The sequence below is a fragment of the Stenella coeruleoalba genome (genome assembly GCF_951394435.1).
Source record: "Stenella coeruleoalba genome assembly, chromosome: 15".
Lineage (NCBI taxonomy): Eukaryota > Metazoa > Chordata > Mammalia > Artiodactyla > Delphinidae > Stenella > Stenella coeruleoalba.
This window is the reverse complement of record NC_137161.1, coordinates 32132376-32153028: the sequence shown is the minus strand read 5'-3', so window position 1 is coordinate 32153028 and position 20653 is coordinate 32132376. Positions and strand designations below refer to the sequence as shown.

General features: G+C 41.9%; 2 protein-coding genes across 2 annotated transcripts in view; one reads left to right on the top strand and one right to left on the bottom strand.

The window, feature by feature from the left end:
- CDS2 (CDP-diacylglycerol synthase 2) overlaps positions 1-6706 on the bottom strand; it is a 64355-nt gene extending 57649 nt beyond the window's left edge. Inside the window, exon 1 of the mRNA XM_079945926.1 lies at positions 6376-6706. Coding sequence (XP_079802052.1) covers positions 6376-6432 — 57 coding nt within the window. The 5' untranslated portion in view covers positions 6433-6706. The remainder of the gene's footprint in view (positions 1-6375) is intronic.
- Positions 6707-14519: 7813 nt separating this feature from the next.
- PCNA (proliferating cell nuclear antigen) lies at positions 14520-20495 on the top strand. The gene is made up of 6 exons (XM_079944918.1): positions 14520-14934; positions 15783-15880; positions 16046-16113; positions 17469-17663; positions 19009-19132; positions 19220-20495. The coding sequence occupies exons 1-6, from the start codon at positions 14714-14716 to the stop codon at positions 19297-19299; spliced, it is 786 nt and encodes a 261-aa protein (XP_079801044.1). The 5' UTR covers positions 14520-14713; the 3' UTR covers positions 19300-20495.
- The last annotated feature ends 158 nt before the right edge of the window (positions 20496-20653 follow it).

Here is a 20653-nt window from a genome sequence, read left to right as displayed (position 1 = left end):
TAAGTTTGCGTTGACTGAGGGACGTATACCTAGGAATTTCCTGCAGATCACCGAAACCACAGGACTAGCAGGACACAGACTGTGGGGACAAGGCTCTGAGAGTCGTCCACTGAGGGATCCAAGTCAGTGAGAGATATCCTCTCAAAATCTCACGCAAGGGCAGAGAATGTTGCCAGTAAATCCCAGGTCTCAAGAGCTCTTTCAAAAACGCAGCAAAGTCTTCACAGAGAAGCCCCAGGCTGGCCCTGTGGTGACTCTAATATAAAAGAGCTGCTGCCAAAGGGCAACAAATCCAAAGGACAGTTCAGGTCCTTTCACACCAGCAGCAGATGCTTGTGAGCACCCTGGCAGGGGTGTGCTGCTGCTGGGGAGGAGAACCAGGGAGGCATCAAGGAGACGTTCACAGTGTACGCTCTGCACCTTTCAAATTCTGAACCACGCACGCACTGTCTAGTCAAGATAACATAAAGTTTAACTTTCTTTAAAAGGTCACTCAACTGAGTGGGCCCTATGCCATCCCCACTGATGAGGCAAACAGCACAAGAACAAAGATCATGGACTGGCAGGGCAAGCTGCCTAATGGGGACCAGGTCTGCCCTGGTTGGCACCACATCACTGCCCCAACCAAGCAACCACTGCGTGGCAAGGCATGGAAGGCAGGAACTCAGCCCAACCCCAGGAACAAATCAGTATTCTTCCAAGGAGAGCCTGGCAAAATTAACAGTCAGGAGTCTCTTTTCCAAACCAGAGGCAGTCTGTAAGTGAAAGGCTGTGCTCTGTCACCCCCAGCAGCCTCTAGCACCAGTCAGGAAGGCTGGGAAGGCTGTCACAGCACAGGGAGCAGGTTAAGAAGCTGTGTCCAGCAGAATTACTCAGCAAGCTCTCTGCAAAACTAACGAATTCAATACACTTCACCTGTGTGGATCCCAGGAAAGACAGCAGAGTGCACAAATCAGAAATAGTGATGCACATTTTTTTCAAACAGCTTAAAGGGTGATTATTTGTACTGTGAAATTAGTTAGGAGAGTCATTTCAAAAGTTTCCTAGATGCATTCAAAGTCTCCTGAAATGCCAACCCAATCATAAATTTTATGATGGCAATCTTTTGGCCCACATTTCATTCTTGTCTTTCCTAAGCACCACTGGAAAAACATGGATCGGTGGCAGGAAGACCACTTCCAAAGCTTAAATTCCAAGTTTCTTAGTTTGGCAACAACACTGTGCTTTTGGAATTTAAAATTATAAGCACGGTTCCCAGAGGAAAACGTTTCCTTTATTAGCAACTGGCTTTGACAATTCCATTCTAGGATGCTAAATGTAACAAAATACCTTCTGACTTTTATAATAAACACATTCCCCAGATTATTTTGTCTGCTTATTTGTAAGACACTTTGCCACAACAGTTAAGCAACTGAAACATTTTTTTAAATCTTTCAAATTTGTTCCAGTTCTTTTAATGAATTGACCTAATACTGTTTTCTGAATTCTTCTACTATAAAATAAGAAAGTTCCCATTTCACCATTTATTTCCCTAAAAAGATATCCTTGTTTTATTATTTCTAATTTTCTTAAATTTTAACCTAAGAATATCAGCAAAGCCAGAATCATGGAAGTTTGAAATCCCATGCATGATAATCAGAAATATTGAGCAATGGAGCAACTGTCTTGTTCTGGGCTAATGGACTACATTAGGCTTTTAACAGAAGGCAAGTAGGTGCTGTGTTTGTGGAGCAGAGCAACAAGCACTTAGTGAACCTCTAAGCCCCAGGCATTCTGTCATCATAGAAGCAGTTTAAGTGCAGTTGTAAAAAATTAAGGTAACTTTAGCTGGATAGTTCCTCATATCCTCCCTACCTACAACAACGGATGGGAAAGTACTTAAGAATCAACCACCCAAGACCAGATGGCTACACAGACAAATTCTATTAAACATTTAGAGAAGAGCTAACACCTATCCTTCTCAAACTCTTCCAAAATACAGCAGAGGGAGGAACACTCCCAAACTCATTCTACGAGGCCACCATCACCTTGATACCAAAACCAGACAAGGATGTCACAAAGAAAGAAAATTACAGGCCTATATCACTGATGAACATAGATGCAAAAATCCTCAGCAAAATACTAGCAAACAGAATCCAACAGCACATTAAAAGGATCATACACCATGATCAAGTGGGGTTTATTCCAGGAATGCAAGCATTCTTCAATATACGGAAAACAATTAATGTGATACACCATATTAACAAATTGAAGGAGAAAAACCATATGATCACCTCAATAGATGCAGAGAAAGCTTTCGACAAAATTCAACACCCATTTATGAGAAAAGCCCTGCAGAAAGTAGGCATAGAGGGAACTTTCCTCAACATAATAAAGGCCATATACGACAAACCCACAGCCAACATCATCCTCAATGGTGAAAAACTAAAAGCATTTCCACTAAGATCAGGAAGAAGACAAGGTTGCCCAGTCTCACCACTCTTATTCAACATAGTTTTGGAAGTTTTAGCCACAGCAATCACAGAATAAAAGGAAATAAAAGGAATCCAAATCGGAAAAGAAGAAGTAAAGCTGTCACTCTTTGCAGATGACATGATACTATACATAGAGAATCCTTAAGATGCTACCAGAAAACTACTAGAGCTAATCAATGAATTTGGTAAAGTAGCAGGATACAAAATTAATGCACAGAAATCTCTGGCATTCCTATACACTAATGATGAAAAATCTGAAAGTGAAATCAGGAAAACACTCCCATTTACCATTGCAACAAAAAGAATAAAATATCTAGGAATAAACCTACCTAAGGAGTCAAAAGACCTGTATGCAGAAAATTATAAGACACTGATGAAAGAAATTAAAGATGATACAAATAGATGGAGAGATATACCATGTTCTTGGATTGGAAGAATCAACATTGTGAAAATGACTCTACTACACAAAGCAATCTACAGATTCAATGCAATCCCTATCAAACTACCAATGGCATTTTTCAGAGAACTACAACAAAAAATTTCACAATTTGTATGGAAACACAAAAGACCCCGAATAACCAAAGCAATCTTGAGAACGAAAAAAGGATCTGGAGGAATCAGGCTCCCTGACTTCAGACTATACTACAAAGCTACAGTAATCAAGACAGTATGGTACTGGCACAAAAACAGAAAGATAGATCAATGGAACAGGATAGAAAGCCCAGAGATAAACCCATGCACATATGGTCACCTTATCTTTTATAAAGGAGGCAGGAATGTACAGCCTCTTCAATAAGTGGTGCTGGGAAAACTGGATAGGTCATGTAAAAGTATGAGATTAGATCACTCCCTAACACCATACACAAAAATAAGCTCAAAATGGATTAAAGACCTAAATGTAAGGCCAGAAACTATCAAACTCTTAGCGGAAAACATAGGCAGGACACTCTATGACATAAATCACAGCAAGATCCTTTTTGACCCACCTCCCAGAGATATAGAAATAAAACCAAAAATAAACAAATGGGACCTAATGAAACTTCAAAGCTTTTGCACAGCAAAGGAGACCATAAACAAGACCAAAAGACAACCCTCAGAATGGGAGAAAATATTTGCGAATGAAACAACTGACAAAGGATTAATCTCCTAAATTTATAAGCAGCTCATGCAGCTCAATAACAAAAAAACAAACAACCCAATCCAAAAATGGCCAGAAGACCTAAATAGACATTTCTCCAAAGAAGATATACAGACTGCCAACAAACACATGAAAGAATGCTCAACATCATTAGTCATTAGAGAAATGCAAATCAAAACTACAATGAGATATCATCTCACAGCAGTCAGAATGGCCATCATCAAAAAATCTAGAAACAATAAATGCTGGAGAGAGTGTGGAGAAAAGGGAACACTCTTGCACTGCTGGTGGGAATGTGAATTGGTACAGCCACTATGGAGAACAGTATGGAGGTTCCTTAAAAACCTACAAATAGAACTACCATACAACCCAGCAATCCCACTACTGGGTATATACCCTGAGAAAACCATAATTCAAAAAGAATCATGTACCAAAATGTTCATTGCAGCTCTATTTACAATAGCCCGAAGATGGAAAGAACCTAAGTGCCCATCATCAGATGAACGGATAAAGAAGATGTGGCACATATATACAATGGAATATTACTCAGCCATAAAAAGAAACGGAATTGAGCTATTTGTAATGAGGTGGATAGACCTAGAGTCTGTCATGCAGAGTGAAGTAAGTCAGAAAGAGAAAGACAAATACCGTATGCTAACACATATATATGGAATTTAAGGGGAAAAAATGTCATGAAGAACCTAGGGGTAAGACAGGAATAAAGACACAGACCTACTAGAGAATGGACTTGAGGATATGGGGAGGGGGAAGGGTAAGCTGTGACAAAGCGAAAGAGAGGCATGGATATATATACACTACCAAATGTAAGGTAGATAGCTAGTGGGAAGCAGCCGCGTAGCACAGGGAGATCAACTTGGTGCTTTGTGACCGCCTGGAGGGGTGGGATAGGGAGGGTGGGAGGGAGGGAGACGCAAGAGGGAAGAGATATGGGAACATATGTATATGTATAACTGATTCACTTTGTTATAAAGCAGAAACTAACACACCATTGTAAAGCAATTATACTCTAATAAAGAAGTAAAAAAAAAAAAGAATCAACTGGCACTTTTGTCTGGGAGATGGATCCAAGTAGTTAGGTGGGGAGGGTAGAAACTGTTTCACCTCATAATCTCATGGTTTTTGGGTATGTGGCTTTGCTTGTTTTTACCGCTGAGTAAGTCTAATTATTACAAATAGCTTTTCAAAAGTACAGCCCATTAGGTATAATGCCTTCTTTTTTTCTACCTCTTCTCACACCTTCTAAAACAACAAAGTCCCATTAACATCAAGTCTGATTTCTCACCCTTAAACAGGGCTACACAGCCTCCAAATATCTGTAAACTCCCCCAGGCCCAGCTAGGGTATTTAATGGGAAGAGTAGAAACTTCAAAGTACCTTGTCTCTGTAAGCGACTCCTAAACTTGCACCCAAGCCCTAAATTTTCTCCAAAACATATTGTAAACATCAGTATGGAGAGTTCTCCTTGGGTGATCCACTGTCATAACCAAAAAAATTGTTTAAAATCCCATTACATCCCATACCCAAAACATCCTTCCAGTATAACTGCTGTTGACACCCTGACACCTAATCTTGTGCCTTCCTCCTTCCTGATATCTCCCTAATGTTCCTTTCCTCCAGTTACCAAAAATGGAAAGCTACATAAATGGGTGCTGTGGACCTGGTGTAGAGCAACAGGGATTGGTGGGAACAGCTGTTCCTCAGTTCCAGCCAAACGTTAATCAGGTGGGAATGTGATGGCAGATCTTCCAATGATCCAAAATAGGCAATAAATTCAGACTGTTGGGAGAAATATTCTGGTTTTTAAAGCAACACAGGGACCAAAGAAAACAACTGCAGGTCACCTGTTGGCAACCCGCGAGTCAGCCAATCTGTTTCATTCTGGTCCATGCTCCCTCAGTCCAGTCTACACATCACTGTCAGATCAATTTACCAAATAACACTGCTCCTGACCACTAACTCCAGGCTCGAAATACTACCACTAAGTTTATGCTGTCATTCAACGTCCACAGTAACATAATGACTCCTCACCTTCCTCAACTCCCTTACACAACCTTTCACTTCAACCAATTAAGTCTGCTGCCCTCGTATCTCAACCCCAACCAGCTACGTCCCTGCCAAGATGGCCTCTGTTCTACCCTCCTCCTCTACCCCATCAACGCCCACATCTGAAGCAGTAAACAAGCCCATCTTTGGGGAATATACCTTCCAACACCTGCTGACTACATGAATTAAGAGACTTCTCTGCTTAAAGCCAACAGATTTAACTTTCGAGAAGGAGTTTAAATCTCCTAACAGGCAAATCACATGGCCTTGTCTTGTTACACCTCCAGCCCCCAAATAACATTTTAAAGAAGTTCAGAGAGGCTAAGTCACGCTCTGAGGAGTCTTTCCGGGGTCTCGACGTCTTCACACCCAGGAAGGCCTCGGGGAAGTGGATTGGCGTAGGACCCCGCAACCAGCCCTGCGAGGGCTGCGGACGTGCGCAACCCCCGCGCTCTCCTTCCTGGGCCCCGGAGATACCACCCCCAACTGGACCCCAGAGCCATGTCCCCGCGACCCCGACCTCCTGAACCCTGCCGCGAGCTCCGCGGGGCCCAGCACCCGAGGACCCTTCCCGCAGACCAGGCCCGGGGCCGCCGACGGCCGCGCAGAAGATGGCAAGACGACCCCTCTGCGCGCGCCCCGCACGGACCTCCGGCGGACTCCGCTGCCCCGGCCGCGCCCAACCGATGCTGCCGCTACCTTTTCCTCGGGCGGTGCGTCCGGCTCGCGGGCCATCCTCTGCCTTAGCTCCGTCATGCTGGAAACACCAGCGCTTCGTCGCTGCGGCCGAGTGGCGCAGCCGCCGAGGCCGGCAGCTCAGCGCGGGCGCGCGCGGACTCTGCTCGGCCAGCCCCCCGTCGCCTAAGCAGCGCGCAGCTTCGCAGCGGCTCCCGACGCCACCGCAGCCCGGCCGCCGGCCCTGAAACTTGGCCCCGCCCGGTGCAGCCACCGCCCTTTCACCCGGGCAGAGCGCGACCAACCTCCTCCAGCCCAGCCCCACCAACTCCTTTTCTTGGGAGGGCCCCGAACAAGCGCGCACGCGCACCGCTGCCATCACAGCCCCGGAACTACACCAACGGCGCGAATCCGTCAGGGAGGCGGGGCGGGGGCGGGGGCGGGGCAAGCGGAGAGGATCGGAGAGGCGTGCATTGGATAGCAGCCTAAGAGGGCTGGAAAAGGCGTGCTTTTCTGAGGGGGACTACTCGATGGGAGCTCGGGAACTGGAGGCCGTGGTCTTAGAGAGAACAGGTTGCTGGGGGCCATGGGCTGCAGCCCCGAGCCTCCAGCCGGCCTAGTGCTTGCTGCCTTCGGCTTTTTGTGTTCAATAGCCAGGGCTCTTCCCTCTCACTGATAAGTAGACGCTTGTTAGGCCCTGAGCGGAAAGGCCTGGGGAACGCACCTGTGTAAAAGGAGGAGATTACGTGATAAGGAAGTGAAAGCCAAACTTAAGTCTGCGTTGCTTTGCCAAGTTATCTTCTATTTAGTGAGCGTTAATTATGTGCTGGGCACTGAACTATGTAGTCTCTTTAATGCATCTCATTTAATCTGTACAACGCTTGGAAATGGATATGATTTTTATTTTACAGCTAGGGTCTTCCACGGTTATTCAGCTTTCTTTTCTCTCTTTTGGACTATTGAAGGACATTTTTGGACAGGAATGCTGCCTGCTTTGTTCACAGCCCAATCTCCTATGTACCTGACGCATCCCAAGTACCTATTTAATAGATTTAAAGTTTCTCCTGAAAGAAAATGATTTAACCAAGGTCTCACGGCTAGAAAATGCCCACTAAGAATACGAACACAGATCTGTTACCAACGCACGCTTTAACATACTCCTGGCCTTCCTAAATTCATTGTTAATACCCGTGTTGCTCAGCATTGCCTTCAACAGTTCCTGTTCACTGCCTTTAAGTGATGTAAAACAAGTATAAGACAGGGCCCCTTCCCTTAAGCATATTGTAATTTAACAAGGAGAGAAATTTGCACACATAGGAGCTGCAATTTTGTGTTAGCAATTTTGACCTGAACTGTAAGGTTTGGGGAAAGTAGTGGGAATTCTGAAAAGGGTGTTATATTTTCTTGATTTCTATAAAAGTATATTCCCAAGTGCCTATAACACTCCTTCAAAGTGACAATAAAATAGGTATAGAGGAACACTGAACTCAGGGTATGCTTTGTTCCCTATTAACGCACAAATACTTGTTTTTTTTAGAGAAACAGACCACCCCCTTTAGGCCATAATTTATTTAGAGAAAGCTGTGCTCTTTTGTTTTATTTGTCTTTTGTTTTAATCTTATTTATAAAAGTAAATAACATGGGACTTCCCTGGTGGTCCAGTGGTTAAGACTCCAGCTCCCAATGCAGGGGACCTGGGTTCCATCCCTGGTGGGGAACTAGATCCCGCATGCATGCCGCAACTAAGAAGTCCACACGCTGCAACTATGAGCCTGCATGCTACAATGAAGATCCCGCGTGCCGCAACTAAGACCCGGCACAGCCAAAATAAATAAATAAATATTTTTTAAAAGTAAAAAATAACTTATTTTTAAAAAGTAAATAACATGCTGATGGTAATTTTAAAACTCTTTTAATCTGTTGGAGACTGTGTGACCACCATTTTGACTAATGTCAGTGATCACTTCTTGAAATAAAGACCAGACACTTCTTGGGTAAATTAAGCAAGGTTTATTATCTAAAGGATCTAGAAGGATGTCAACACCTTTAAGACAGGTGGAAGTGTTAGTAACCAGATTCTCACCTTTATGGAACATATTTGTGAAAGGTCACATCCGAGTAAGCATCACATCAGTCCTCCTGGAACCTCAGCTGTTTGCTTTGAAACACAGCCTAACTGGAGAACCAGTGCACGTAGATCAGAGTTTCAGAACGCACAGTATAATTACTAGGGTAGATAACTCCCTACAGTTTGGCCCGAACAAACTTCTTATCTGTCATACTCAGCCCTCCCAAGCTAATGGAGCTCAGACCAGGTACAATTCTGAAGTCGGTACTGTGGTAAACAGGGATCAGATATTCAGACCTCTGGAAGTCATGTTAACAGGTATTTAGGCAAGCTTTAGAGCCTCTCCCTCAACTGTAGGAAGAAATTAAAAGTAAAAAATTTCCCTCACCTCCAGCCCAAAGAAGAATTTTGTTCTTTTACATTACGTTACACCTCCTCCTCTACCCCTGATTTTGCCCTTCAATAGAAATACCTCATAATAATAGAATACTTCATAATAGCTCTTTCCTCTAGGGTCATTTCTTCCAGGCTTGTGACATATCTTGTATATGGTGATTCTTTTCATTGTACTCCTTCTATTGCACTCCTATACATATACTTAGTATATGTATAGGATTAGTATAGGTAACTAGCATGAGATTTTTAGTCCCCCAGAGTGTGCAGGCTGACTGCAAGCTCAGCATAAGTGGGCAGGTATTGCTATAATTATTATCATTCTATAATAAAAACACCTCCCACCTTCTTGATAATTTGAAAACTGCATTGGTACAAGTGACAAGAAAATTCTTCAGTTCCCCGAATAGTGTTTTTCCTCTCTTAGAGAGGAAGAACTGTCAATAAATGAATTATTTAAACAATACATTTTTAAAAAAATTGTCCATAAACAAAAACAGACTTGATCTGCTCTTTTTCTTGTCCTTCATATTGCCTTTCTAGATCTTATCTTGACAAGTGTTCTCAGAAAGCTAAAACTTCTTATTCAGTTTAATGAGATGACATGCAAAATGGAATTGAGAATGGGCTAGGCAGAACTGTATAACATCTTAAAGTTTCAAAAATACAAATCCTGCATTCCCACAAACTTGTAGACCTATTAGATTATTACACAGTCCATTTAAACTATAATTTCAGTCTTCTCTCTGACAAAGCATAGGTCTTACTTTTTCAAACCAACAGTCTATATGGAGGTGCAGGTGGCTTTAAGCATAAATATTCATCAATTGATCACACATGCTGAAACAGTACTTTTCAGTCCTAATTATTTATTAGAATTACCTGGGGAGCTTCTAAAAATGCCAATGGATGGCCCATCCTAGACCAACTAAATAAGAATCTCTAGAGATGGAACCTAGAGGAAATAGGCTTGTTTCTTTCATTTTGTTAAGCTCTCCAGATGAGTCTAATGTGCAGCCAGGAATGAGACTCAGTTTAATATGTGATATCACCTTGTAAAGAAATTTGCCAGAAATTATATTAAATAGTTCACAGCATTTTTCTCTCCCAGCATGCATTAACATTTTCAGACCAACAATATATGTTTGATGAAGAAATTGTGGGAAATGCAGAAAAGCATAACGAAAAATATTAAGATCATTTGTGGTAGCATCAGCCATAGATAATTACTGTTAACATCCATATTATTGCCTTTTTATTCTATTTTCTGTGCACTTACACTCAGATATAATAATTTTAGAAAGTTGGGATACTATTGTTTATACTGTTTCATAACTCGACGTTTTAACATCAAATGCCCTTTGAGAACGGTACTTTTTTTTTTTTTTTTTTTTTTTTGCGGTACGCGGGCCTCTCACTGTTCTGGCCTCTCCCGTTGTGGAGCACAGGCTCTGGACGCGCAGGCTCAGCGCCCATCGCTAACGCGTCTAGCCGCTCCACGGCATGTGGGATCTTCCCGGACCGGGGCACCCGTGTCCCCTGCATCAGCAGGCGGAGTCTCAACCACTGCGCCACCAGGGAAGCCCGAGAATGGTACTTGAAAAGCTTTATAGTATTCCATCTTACAGATTTACCATAATTTACCTAACAAAGACCATATTGTTAGACCTCAAGATTATTTCCAATTTCAGGGGAATTGTTAATAATTCTATAAGAAACATTCTTAAACATGCCTCATCGTGGTAAGTAACTCTGATTACTTCTTTGGGAAAAAAAAATCCTATAGATTGAATTTCTGTGTCAAAGACTAAATAAAAAATTCCAAGGATTTTCATACATATTTCCAAATTCCCACTGGAAAAATTATACCAATTTATACTCTCATCTTCAAGTCATGAAAGTACTCACTTCCTTATATCCTTCCTAAGAAATGGGTGTTAACACAATTTTTATTAATTTGGTAGATTAAAATTTTATCTCCCTTCAATTTATGTTTCTTTGCTTATTAATATGCTAACCATTTTTCATACATTTACTAAGACTGGACCTTAGGCACTAGAAGCCAGGGACCTCTGGATTTTGTTTAGATACATAAAGTGCCCTTTTATTCAGTTTGAATTGGGTTCTCTGTTGTGGAAACAAAGTATATTAACCAACACAAGTTTTTAGGCACACTGAAGTTTTAAAACTTATGTAGTCATTCCTATGTTTTATGGGTTTTTTTTCCTTTTATGTGTAGAAGCCCACAGCAAGATCTCTTAAATATTTACCACAATATTTTTCCATTTCTTATTGGGTTTACATTTATTTGAATTTTAATTATTTAATCTATCTGGAAATTATTTCAGTAAACAGTTATTAGGAAGAGTCTATAGCTTTACTTTTTCCTAGAAGTTTAACGAATTGTTTGGTCATAATTTAATTCATTCTTTTTCTCACTGATTGAAATAGCACCTTTACTAGTTGTTAGAGTAATCCTCTTAAAACCGAAATTGGGGACTTCCCTAGTGGCGCAGTGGTTAAGAATCCACCTGCCAATGCAGGGGACACGGGTTCGATCCCTGGCGGGGGAAGATCTCACATGCCGCGGAGCAACTAAGTCCGCACGCCACAACTACTGAGCCTGCATGCCACAACTACTGAAGTCTGCTCGCCTAGAGCCCGTGCTCCGCAACAAGAGAAGCCACTGTGATGAGCAGCCCGCGCACGGCAATGAAGAGTAGCCCCCACTCTCCGCAACTAGAGAAAGTCCGTGAGCAGCAACAAAGACCCAACACAGCCATAAATAAATAAATTAATTAATTAATTTTTAAAAAAACAAAACAGAAATTGTCTCATGCCAAAGACCCTTTGATAACTTTCCTTTTCACTTATAGAGGGTTTGTAAAGGGCTATAAGATCTCAGCCCTGACTCTCTTTGCAACCTCACCTTGCACCACTCTCCCCATTGTTCAGTGTGTTCTGGACACATCAGTCTTTGAGTCCTATTGTATGTCAATTACATCTCAATAAAACTGGGGAAAAATACTTATAAAAAAAGCTTTGAATTTTAAAACAAACTACTATCTGAACACTTTCTAAGCATGCTGTCCTTTTAAAACATGTTATTCTTTCAGCCTAGAATACTTTCTCCCACTCTCCAAACAGCTAGTTTCTCTGGTAACCTGCTACCTCCGCAGAAGGCCTTCCCTGACGACAGGTCATAGCCATTCTTAAGTCATGGGTGGAGTTTAATTGCCATTTAAAATACCTTCAAATCAACACTTCGATTTGGCATTAAACCAAAATATTATTATGTAAGCAGAAAGCACAGAAACAGAGTAGTAGAGTATACATTCGTTATTAGTGAAGCAAATGTTTCTCACTGGAGGAATGAATACATTCCACATTTTGCAAAGGAACTGAGACACTAAAAGGACCTGGAGGGACTTCCCTGGTGGTGCAGTGGTTAAGAATCTGCCTGCCAATGCAGGGGACATGGGTTCGACCCCTGGTCTGGGATGATCCCACATGCTGCAGAGCAGCTAAGCCCGTGTGCCACAACTACTGAGCCTGTGCGTCACAACTACTGAAGCCCGCATGCCTAGAGCCCATGCTCTGCAACAAGAGAAGCCACTGCAATGAGAAGCCTGAGGACCGCAATGAAGAGTAGTCCAGCTCACCACAACTAGAGAAAGCCCGTGAGCGGCAACGAAGACCCAACGCAGCCATAAATAAATGAATAAATAAATAAATATTTTTTAAAATAAATAAAAGGACCTGGAAAGGAAAATACCTACAAATAGATGAAACCGTTGTGTTTTGATATAAAGATGTATGCAAAAGGATAGTTGATTATACATAAAGGAAGTGCTAGTATCAAAATTTACGAATGGGTGGCAGAGACTTGGAAGAAATTCCAGAGACAATAGAGGAGCACTCTTAAGAATGCTGCATCATCCACACCCTTGACGACAGAGTATGATATATGGAAAAACAGCAGTATCAGTAACTGAGTGAGAAACTGAATGTGAAGATATATTACAAGTGCTTTAACCAATATATATATAGTGTGTACATATTACGCACATGAATGATATATGATACAAATGTTTTTAAAAGTCTAAAAGTTCTTTTGATAATTACAAAATAGACATTCTAAATGATAAATCATATGATAGTTTGACATTTTATTTTCTTGTGCTACATAAAATGGGGCATCTTACAATTGAAGGTACCTTAAATTCAGTGCATAGATACATCTAATAAAAGCGCTAGAAGGAGGGGCTTCCCTGGTAGCGCAGTGGTTGAGAGTCCGCCTACCGATGCAGGAAACACGGGTTCGTGCCCGGATCCAGGAAGATCCCACATGCCGCGGAGCGGCTAGGCCCGTGAGCCATGGCTGCTGGGCCTGCGTGTCCGGAGCCTGTGCTCCGCAAAGGGAGAGGCCACAACGGTGAGAGGCCCGCGTACTGCAAAAAAATAAAATTGAAAAAAAAAAAGAAAGTTCTAGAGGGAGAGAATAGAGTAGAGAAAGGCAATTTTTGAAGCCATAATGGTTGACAATATTCTAGACTTGATGAAATACATGAATCTTCTGATTGAGGAATACAAAATTTCCTGAACAGGAAAAATAAAACTAAATCCACACCAAGATACACGGTAGAAAAACTAAAGAATTCTACAGACCAAGGTAAAATATTAGAAGCAACTAAAGAGAAATGCTGTAAACAAAGCAAAAAAGAAACAAAGGAGGGATATTTATAATAATAAGATTATTAATATATGAAGTGCTCCTTTTAATCAATAAGACAGTGGTCAAGAACTATATGAACGATATCCAACTTGCGCCAATCTTTTAATACACAAACTGAAATTTCCATATGAGCACAGATTTAAAAACGAGATTGTTAATATCTATAGAAAGAAAAATTAGGCGAAATGAGCATGCTCGTAGTTTTGGCTGAAATGTAAATTGCAATCTTTTAGAAGTCAATTTAGTAACATTAATCAAAATTTTAATGTGTATGCTCTTCGATCCAGCAATACTTCAAGGAGTTGCCCAAATTACAAGCACTTTTTAAGTTAGTTACATACGTAGGATATTATGCCATCTTTTTAAGAGGTGCTGATATAGAAAACATGTACCTGGCATAAAATTACACATGCTTTATTAAGTACTTTGCAAAAGGGTCTACGGTATAAAGTCATTTGTTTTTTTAAAAAAAGTATATTTGTAGAGAAAATAAAAAAGCTTAGAAAGTTGCATACGGTAAATGATACGAGTTTGGTGTGTATGTGACGGAGGAGGTTTAAGAGCTGGTGGTCAAGACAACTCTTTAGGCTACAAGGCGGCTCTTTCTCCTAGCAGGCTGGATTTGCGTTTCACTTTCGAGGCCGGAAATTCCCTACCCCTCAAGAGGGAGATGAAGCACCACAAAGACGCAGTTCAACGACCCCCCCCACCCCCACTATAGGCCTGACCTTCACAGTCGGCCGGACTTTTCTAACGTCCGGTTCCGGAACGTGACAAAAAGGCGGGGATTCCCGCCGGTCGCCTATCAGCCGGCCCTCAGAAGGCGCAGCGCTCACGCCCCGTCCCCAGTCCGCACCCTCCAATAGATGTTAGGGGTGGAGCGGACTTCGTGCGGAGCGGGTACACGATTGGCTCTGTAGTCTCTCCGCCCAGGCAGCAGGCGGGGCAGCGTGGTGACGTCTCCGCGAGGGGCGCGGGGTCGTAGCGCGCGCTCGCAGACGCGGCAGTATTAAACTGCTGCAGGCGCGGCGGGCTGGTTGTGGGCTTCCTCCGTCTCAACCGTTCGTGAGTTATTTCCGTCGTTCGCTCTCATCGTCTGAAGCCTAAGCCGGCTATACCTTCCTCCTTTCTTCCGCCAGCAGCCGTGTCGTTGCGACTCCGCCACCATGTTCGAGGCGCGCCTGGTCCAGGGCTCCATCTTGAAGAAGGTGCTTGAGGCGCTTAAGGACCTCATCAACGAGGCCTGCTGGGACATCAGCTCGAGCGGCGTGAACCTGCAGAGCATGGACTCGTCCCATGTCTCTTTGGTGCAGCTCACCCTGCGCTCCGAGGGCTTCGACACGTACCGCTGCGACCGCAACTTGGCCATGGGCGTGAACCTCACCAGGTGAGCCCCTAAGCAGCGGATAGCCGGGCCCTGATCCACCTCCTCTGGCTCTTGGCGGGAGCGCCTCCGGGCCGGGCCCTCATTGGCTGGAGTGGGCCATCTGCGCCTTCTCATTGGCCTGCGGCACTAGTGGGGCGGGACCCAAGCGAAACGCGCGGTTCGGAAAGCCCGCGCTAGCTGCAGCGCGAACCGGCTCTTTCCGCGCCAAAGTCACAAAGCGGGTGGTGGCGGGAAAATGACGGACTTCTTTGCGGTGCCAGGAAAAGACTGTTGCAGAGCTCTTTGGTCATTAAGGGCAGGCGGCCTTGGATGAGAAACCTTGGTCCTGATTGACTTTAACTGCTTTATAATGTGTCCTAGTTCATTCGCCCTAACGAGCGACAAGAGTATTTCTTTTACTACAGAGTTGCGCTGAGCACCCCAAGATCCCGGTTTGAGGAAAATTTATACCAGGGCAATGCTTTCAACTTTTGACCACTACCTGTCTAGTACATACACATGTTTAAATCTTAAAGCTTGTGAGAAATATTTACCCCTACTACATACAGTGTGTTTTAACTGGTTTATTAAATCGTTTTTAAAGATCGTTGTCCCAATAATTAACTTCACCCACCAAAGGGATTTGCAGTTCATAAAATACTGCTGTTTTATTTATATCCAGAAGTGAAATTGCTCTTGGTGGGGGGGGCTGTTTAGTTTAAGTATAAATACTACCAGATTGCATTCCAAATGGCTGGACCGGCTTACACATCCTAACTCACCAATTCGGCAGATGGTCTAATGGTTAAAAGTGGTACCTCCTGGTTTTAATTTGTTGATTTTAAACGCTTTGTTCTTCTGTGTTCTAGCATGTCCAAAATACTGAAATGTGCTGGCAATGAAGACATCATTACACTAAGGGCTGAAGATAATGCGGACACCTTGGCACTTGTATTTGAAGCTCCAAGTAAGTCGCACCCTTCTACTGACTTATGCTAGAAGAAATTAAAATGTAGTGTCAGTATTTCCCAAGGCTGAGAGAAATTTAAGATAATGTTTGTGATGGCTGTAAAATATACCTGACATCTGTAAACTTACATGTTCTTCTTCAACATTTGGTTTCTTTTGGTAGATCAAGAAAAGGTTTCAGACTATGAAATGAAGTTAATGGATTTAGATGTTGAACAACTTGGAATTCCAGTGAGTATCAAAGTTTCTGATTGAGCATACTGTACAGTCTTGAAAGTTACATAAGATATATTAATATAATAATTTAAAGCCTATTTCCTAACAACTTTTTCTGTATATCTGCTCATGCATGTTCCAGAGTCGGGTGTTTAAGACTGACATATTTGTCATTTTATTAAGTTATGGAGTTCTACAGTGGCTCATTGGTTTGAATTTATTTCTGCCGAGTGAATATTTACATTAACCTGTGCATCTTTTTTTAAATTATTATTCCTAGAGTGCTTGATTTTTTTTTGGTTTTTTTTGTAGATCTTTATTTTTTTAATTTATTTTTGGCTGTGTTGGGTCTTCATTGCTGCATGTGGGCTTTTCTCTAGCTGGGGAGGGGGGCGCTACTCTTCATTGCGGTGCACAGGCTTCTCATTGAGGCGGCTTCTCTTGTGGAGCATGGGCTCTAGGTGTGCAGGCTTCAGTAGTTGTGGTACTCGGGTTCAGTAGTTGTGGCTCATGGGCTCTAGAGTGCAGGCTCAGTAGTTGTGGTGCACGGGCTTAGTTGCTCCACGGCATGTGGGATCTTCCCGGACCAGGGCTTGAACCTGTGTCCCCTGCATTGGCAGGCAGATCTTAACCACTGTGCCACCAGAGAAACCCGAGTGCTTGATTTTTATTGAGAGAAGATCTTAAAGCCATTTTAGCAGAAATTCATTATGGTTAGGTTTATCAACATCAAAAGTGAGAGGAGGTGTTCGGATGTTTAAAATGCCTAACATCATATTCTCTTGTTTTGGAAAGCAGACCTGTTTGCGCCATCATCACTGTATGCCATACCCTAATGGCCTCTTGATTTAGCCCTACTGTAGGGTGATTAGGTGGAGGCTCTTGTTCCCGGGATAGTGCATTTACTGTTAAAAGTTTAAGCTCTAATTTGTTTTCTTAGTATGGTTATTCTTACAGCATACTTGTTTTATATCTGCATTTATTTTTTGAGTGGTTAGAGTGTTAAGAAATTACACAATGAGTGATATTTCAAAGTAATCAGAAAATCTTGAATTCTGAGTTCTTGTTTAGATGCTGAGTCTTCAGAAAGTGAGGGTGCCAAATCTTTTATTTCCATGACATTTAAATTTCTCTGTTTTGGGGCTTCCCTGGTGGCGCAGTGGTTCAGAGTCTGCCTGCCGATGCAGGGGACGTGGGTTCGTGCCCCGGTCCGGGAGGATCCCGCATGCCGCGGAGCGGCTGGGCCTGTGAGCCACAGCCGCTGAGCCTGCACATCTGGAGCCTGTGCTCCGCAGCGGGAGGGGCCACAGCAGTGAGAGGCCCGCGAACCGCAAAAAAAAAAAAAAAAAAAAAAATTCTTTGTTTTACAGGAACAAGAGTACAGCTGTGTAGTAAAGATGCCTTCTGGTGAATTTGCACGTATATGCCGAGATCTCAGTCATATTGGAGATGCTGTTGTAATTTCCTGTGCAAAAGATGGAGTGAAATTTTCTGCAAGTGGAGAACTTGGAAATGGAAATATTAAGTTGTCACAAACGAGTAATGTTGATAAAGAAGAGGAGGCTGTAAGTAGTTTTTAAGTAAACAAAATACCTTGAAGAAGAATATTAGGTTATATCTTAGTCTGCTAAGGCTTCTATAACAAAATACCATAGACTGAGTGGCTTCTAAACAACGGAAGTTTATTATTCACAGTTTTGGAGACTCGGAAGCTGGCAGATTTGTTGTCTGACGAGGGCCTGCTTCTTGGTTCACAGACAGCAGCCTTCTTACCTGGTGGAAAGGGAAAGGGAGTTCTCTGGGGTCTCTTTTATAAGGGCATTAATCCCATTCATGAGGGCTCTGCCTTCCTAACACTAAGCACCTCCCAAAGGCCCCACCTCCAATACCACCATATTGTGAATTTGGCTTTAACGTGAATTGGGGTGGTGGGGGGGCCACAAACATTCAGTCTTTAGCAAGGTAATTGCTAAAATTAAAGAAAGCTCTAAAGAAAAACAGACAGAATTTGCATTTCCAAGTAACTAATATGTGAGAATTGAAACTTTTGAAATCTGCAAGTGATCTTATAGATGCCATCTAACTTAAATTTGTGAGAAGGGAATGCAAATTTAGTGCAACCTTTATAAACTGTAGAACAATGGGTTTGTGTATCAAACCCACACATACTCTTAAGGATAGGCTTGGGAGGCTAGCTTTAGCTTTCTGGAGGTACTTACTATGTTTTTACCAAATAATTGAGCAACCCAGTAGGATCTAGTTGGGGGTAAAATCTAGCTGTTGTGTAATCCTTATATTAACTTTTAAATAAACAGTTTAAAAATACATATATTAGTAACAAATATATATTAGTAACAAAACTCCAGGGGCTGATTCTTTTCTCCTAAATTACATTTCACTCCCCTGCCAATCTTGATTTTTGTTCTTCTCTCAAATGTTACTTAACCCATAGGGAATTTTCTGGCGGTCCAGTGGTTAGGACTCCGCACTTTCACTGACAAGGGTGTGGGTTCGATCCCTCATCAGGGAACTAACATCCCTAAAGCCGTGCAGCTAGAAATTTAAAAAAAAAAAAAAATTCACTCATAAATATTTTAATTTATTCGTAGTGTAAACATTTTATGACATCTAAGAAAATTATATTAAGGAATTTTTCAGTGTTCCTACTTCCTTGGTTATTTCAGTTTGTTTGAATCAAGATTTTAATAAGGTCCGTACATTACAGTTCATTGAGATACGCTCCTTAAATTTCTTTTAGTCCATTGGTTCTCTCTTCAATTTCGTTTTCCCTCTATTACAATTTTATTTGTTGAAGAAACTAAGTCATTTGTCAATGTATATTAGAAATGAATGAGTTGCAGCTTTCTTGATGTTTTTCAGTATGATGAATCTTTTTGTTTTCTCCCTAAGGTTACCATAGACATGAATGAACCAGTTCAGCTAACTTTTGCACTGAGGTACCTGAACTTCTTTACAAAAGCCACTCCACTCTCTCCTACAGTAACACTCAGTATGTCTGCAGATGTACCCCTTGGTAAGATAATAAACTTGTTGAATCTTGTTTTGTAGGTAGTGTATGTGGTACTTCTCAGTAATTAATTATATTCCTGTTTTCTTTCAGTCGTAGAGTATAAAATTGCTGATATGGGACATTTAAAGTACTATTTGGCTCCCAAGATCGAGGATGAAGAAGGATCTTAGACATTCTTAAAATTCAAGGAAATAAAACTAAGCTCTTTGAGAACTGCTTCTGAGATGCTAGCACATACTTAAGTCTGTTTTGTCTTTGTACCTCTGAGTACATATGTAGATATTGTTTTCTGTAAATAACTTTTTCTTTTCTCCATTCTCTACAGTTTGTTCAAAAAGTAAAGTCCAAAGTCAAATCTGGTCTTGTTAACTGAGTAACAACTTTGCCTTACCTAGGAATACTCCTTATAATTTTTATAAACAAAAGGGTTTTGACTCTAAATGCAGTTTTAAGTATTGTTTTCAATTTAAATAAAAGTCATTTGAATTTCAAACATCACAGGACAGTGCCTTCATTTGGACCACGATGGTTGCAAGTATCCTAGAGAATTCACAATTCAAGCAGCTCATGTAAATGAGCTTATTGTTTCAGTCTAGAGCAGGTTGATATGACATTAGATACAGTGATAAAAAGTATTCCAGATACAGCAGGTGACACAGTATTTTGGGGGATTTATTTGCCAAACTTGGTATTCTGACTTGAGCTCAAGAAATGAAAAGGGGAGAGTAGAACAAATATATAATATTTTGTCATTTTTGCTTGCATTTACAGAAGCTTAATGTACCCAGAGTTCTGTCAGCTTTATAAGACTAGCATTGTTACAGGGCAGTGTTTCATTAGCCTAGGGAGCCTTGTACAGGAGTCTTGGAAGTTTTAGTAGATCTGATAGGTCCCAAGGAGTATGTTTGTGCAAAAATAATTTCTCTAGCGTAAGTAGCCTTTTGTGGGGACTTATTCCCTTAAAGGATGAAGGTGGCTTAATTCCATGGATGTTGGATTCAACCAAGAAAGTGAAAAAGGCCCAGCAGTAATTGTGCTACAAGGTCACAAGTTGGCATGCTGCATATTGAGAATTCCTTTATTGTAGTCCTCTTTTTCCGGTGCATTTTGTGTTTGGTGGATTAAATGACAGATTTCTGTCGTACTTGCAGTGACGGTAGAACTCACTGTATCCAGTAGGTAACTATTCATTACCTTTCTGTGTGCCTGGGGTTGGGGAAGGATATTGGCTGCAAAGGGGCCTGATGGAAATTTCTGGAGTGATGAAAATATTTTATCTACATTGTGATGATGGCTCCAAGACTATATGTATCTGTCAAAACTAATCCAATTGTACTTTATCATATGTAAATTATACTTAATAAAGCTCGACATTTTAAAAAGTTTCACGTGTTGCAAAATGTCCCTTGTGGCCAGACCTCTTGCCGGGGTAAGGCCTGAAGACGAGGAGCGGGGAAACTGAAGCGCAAGAATGTGGGGCTACTCGAGAGTTGCGGGTGGGGTACAGGGCGGCAGAGACTGCGG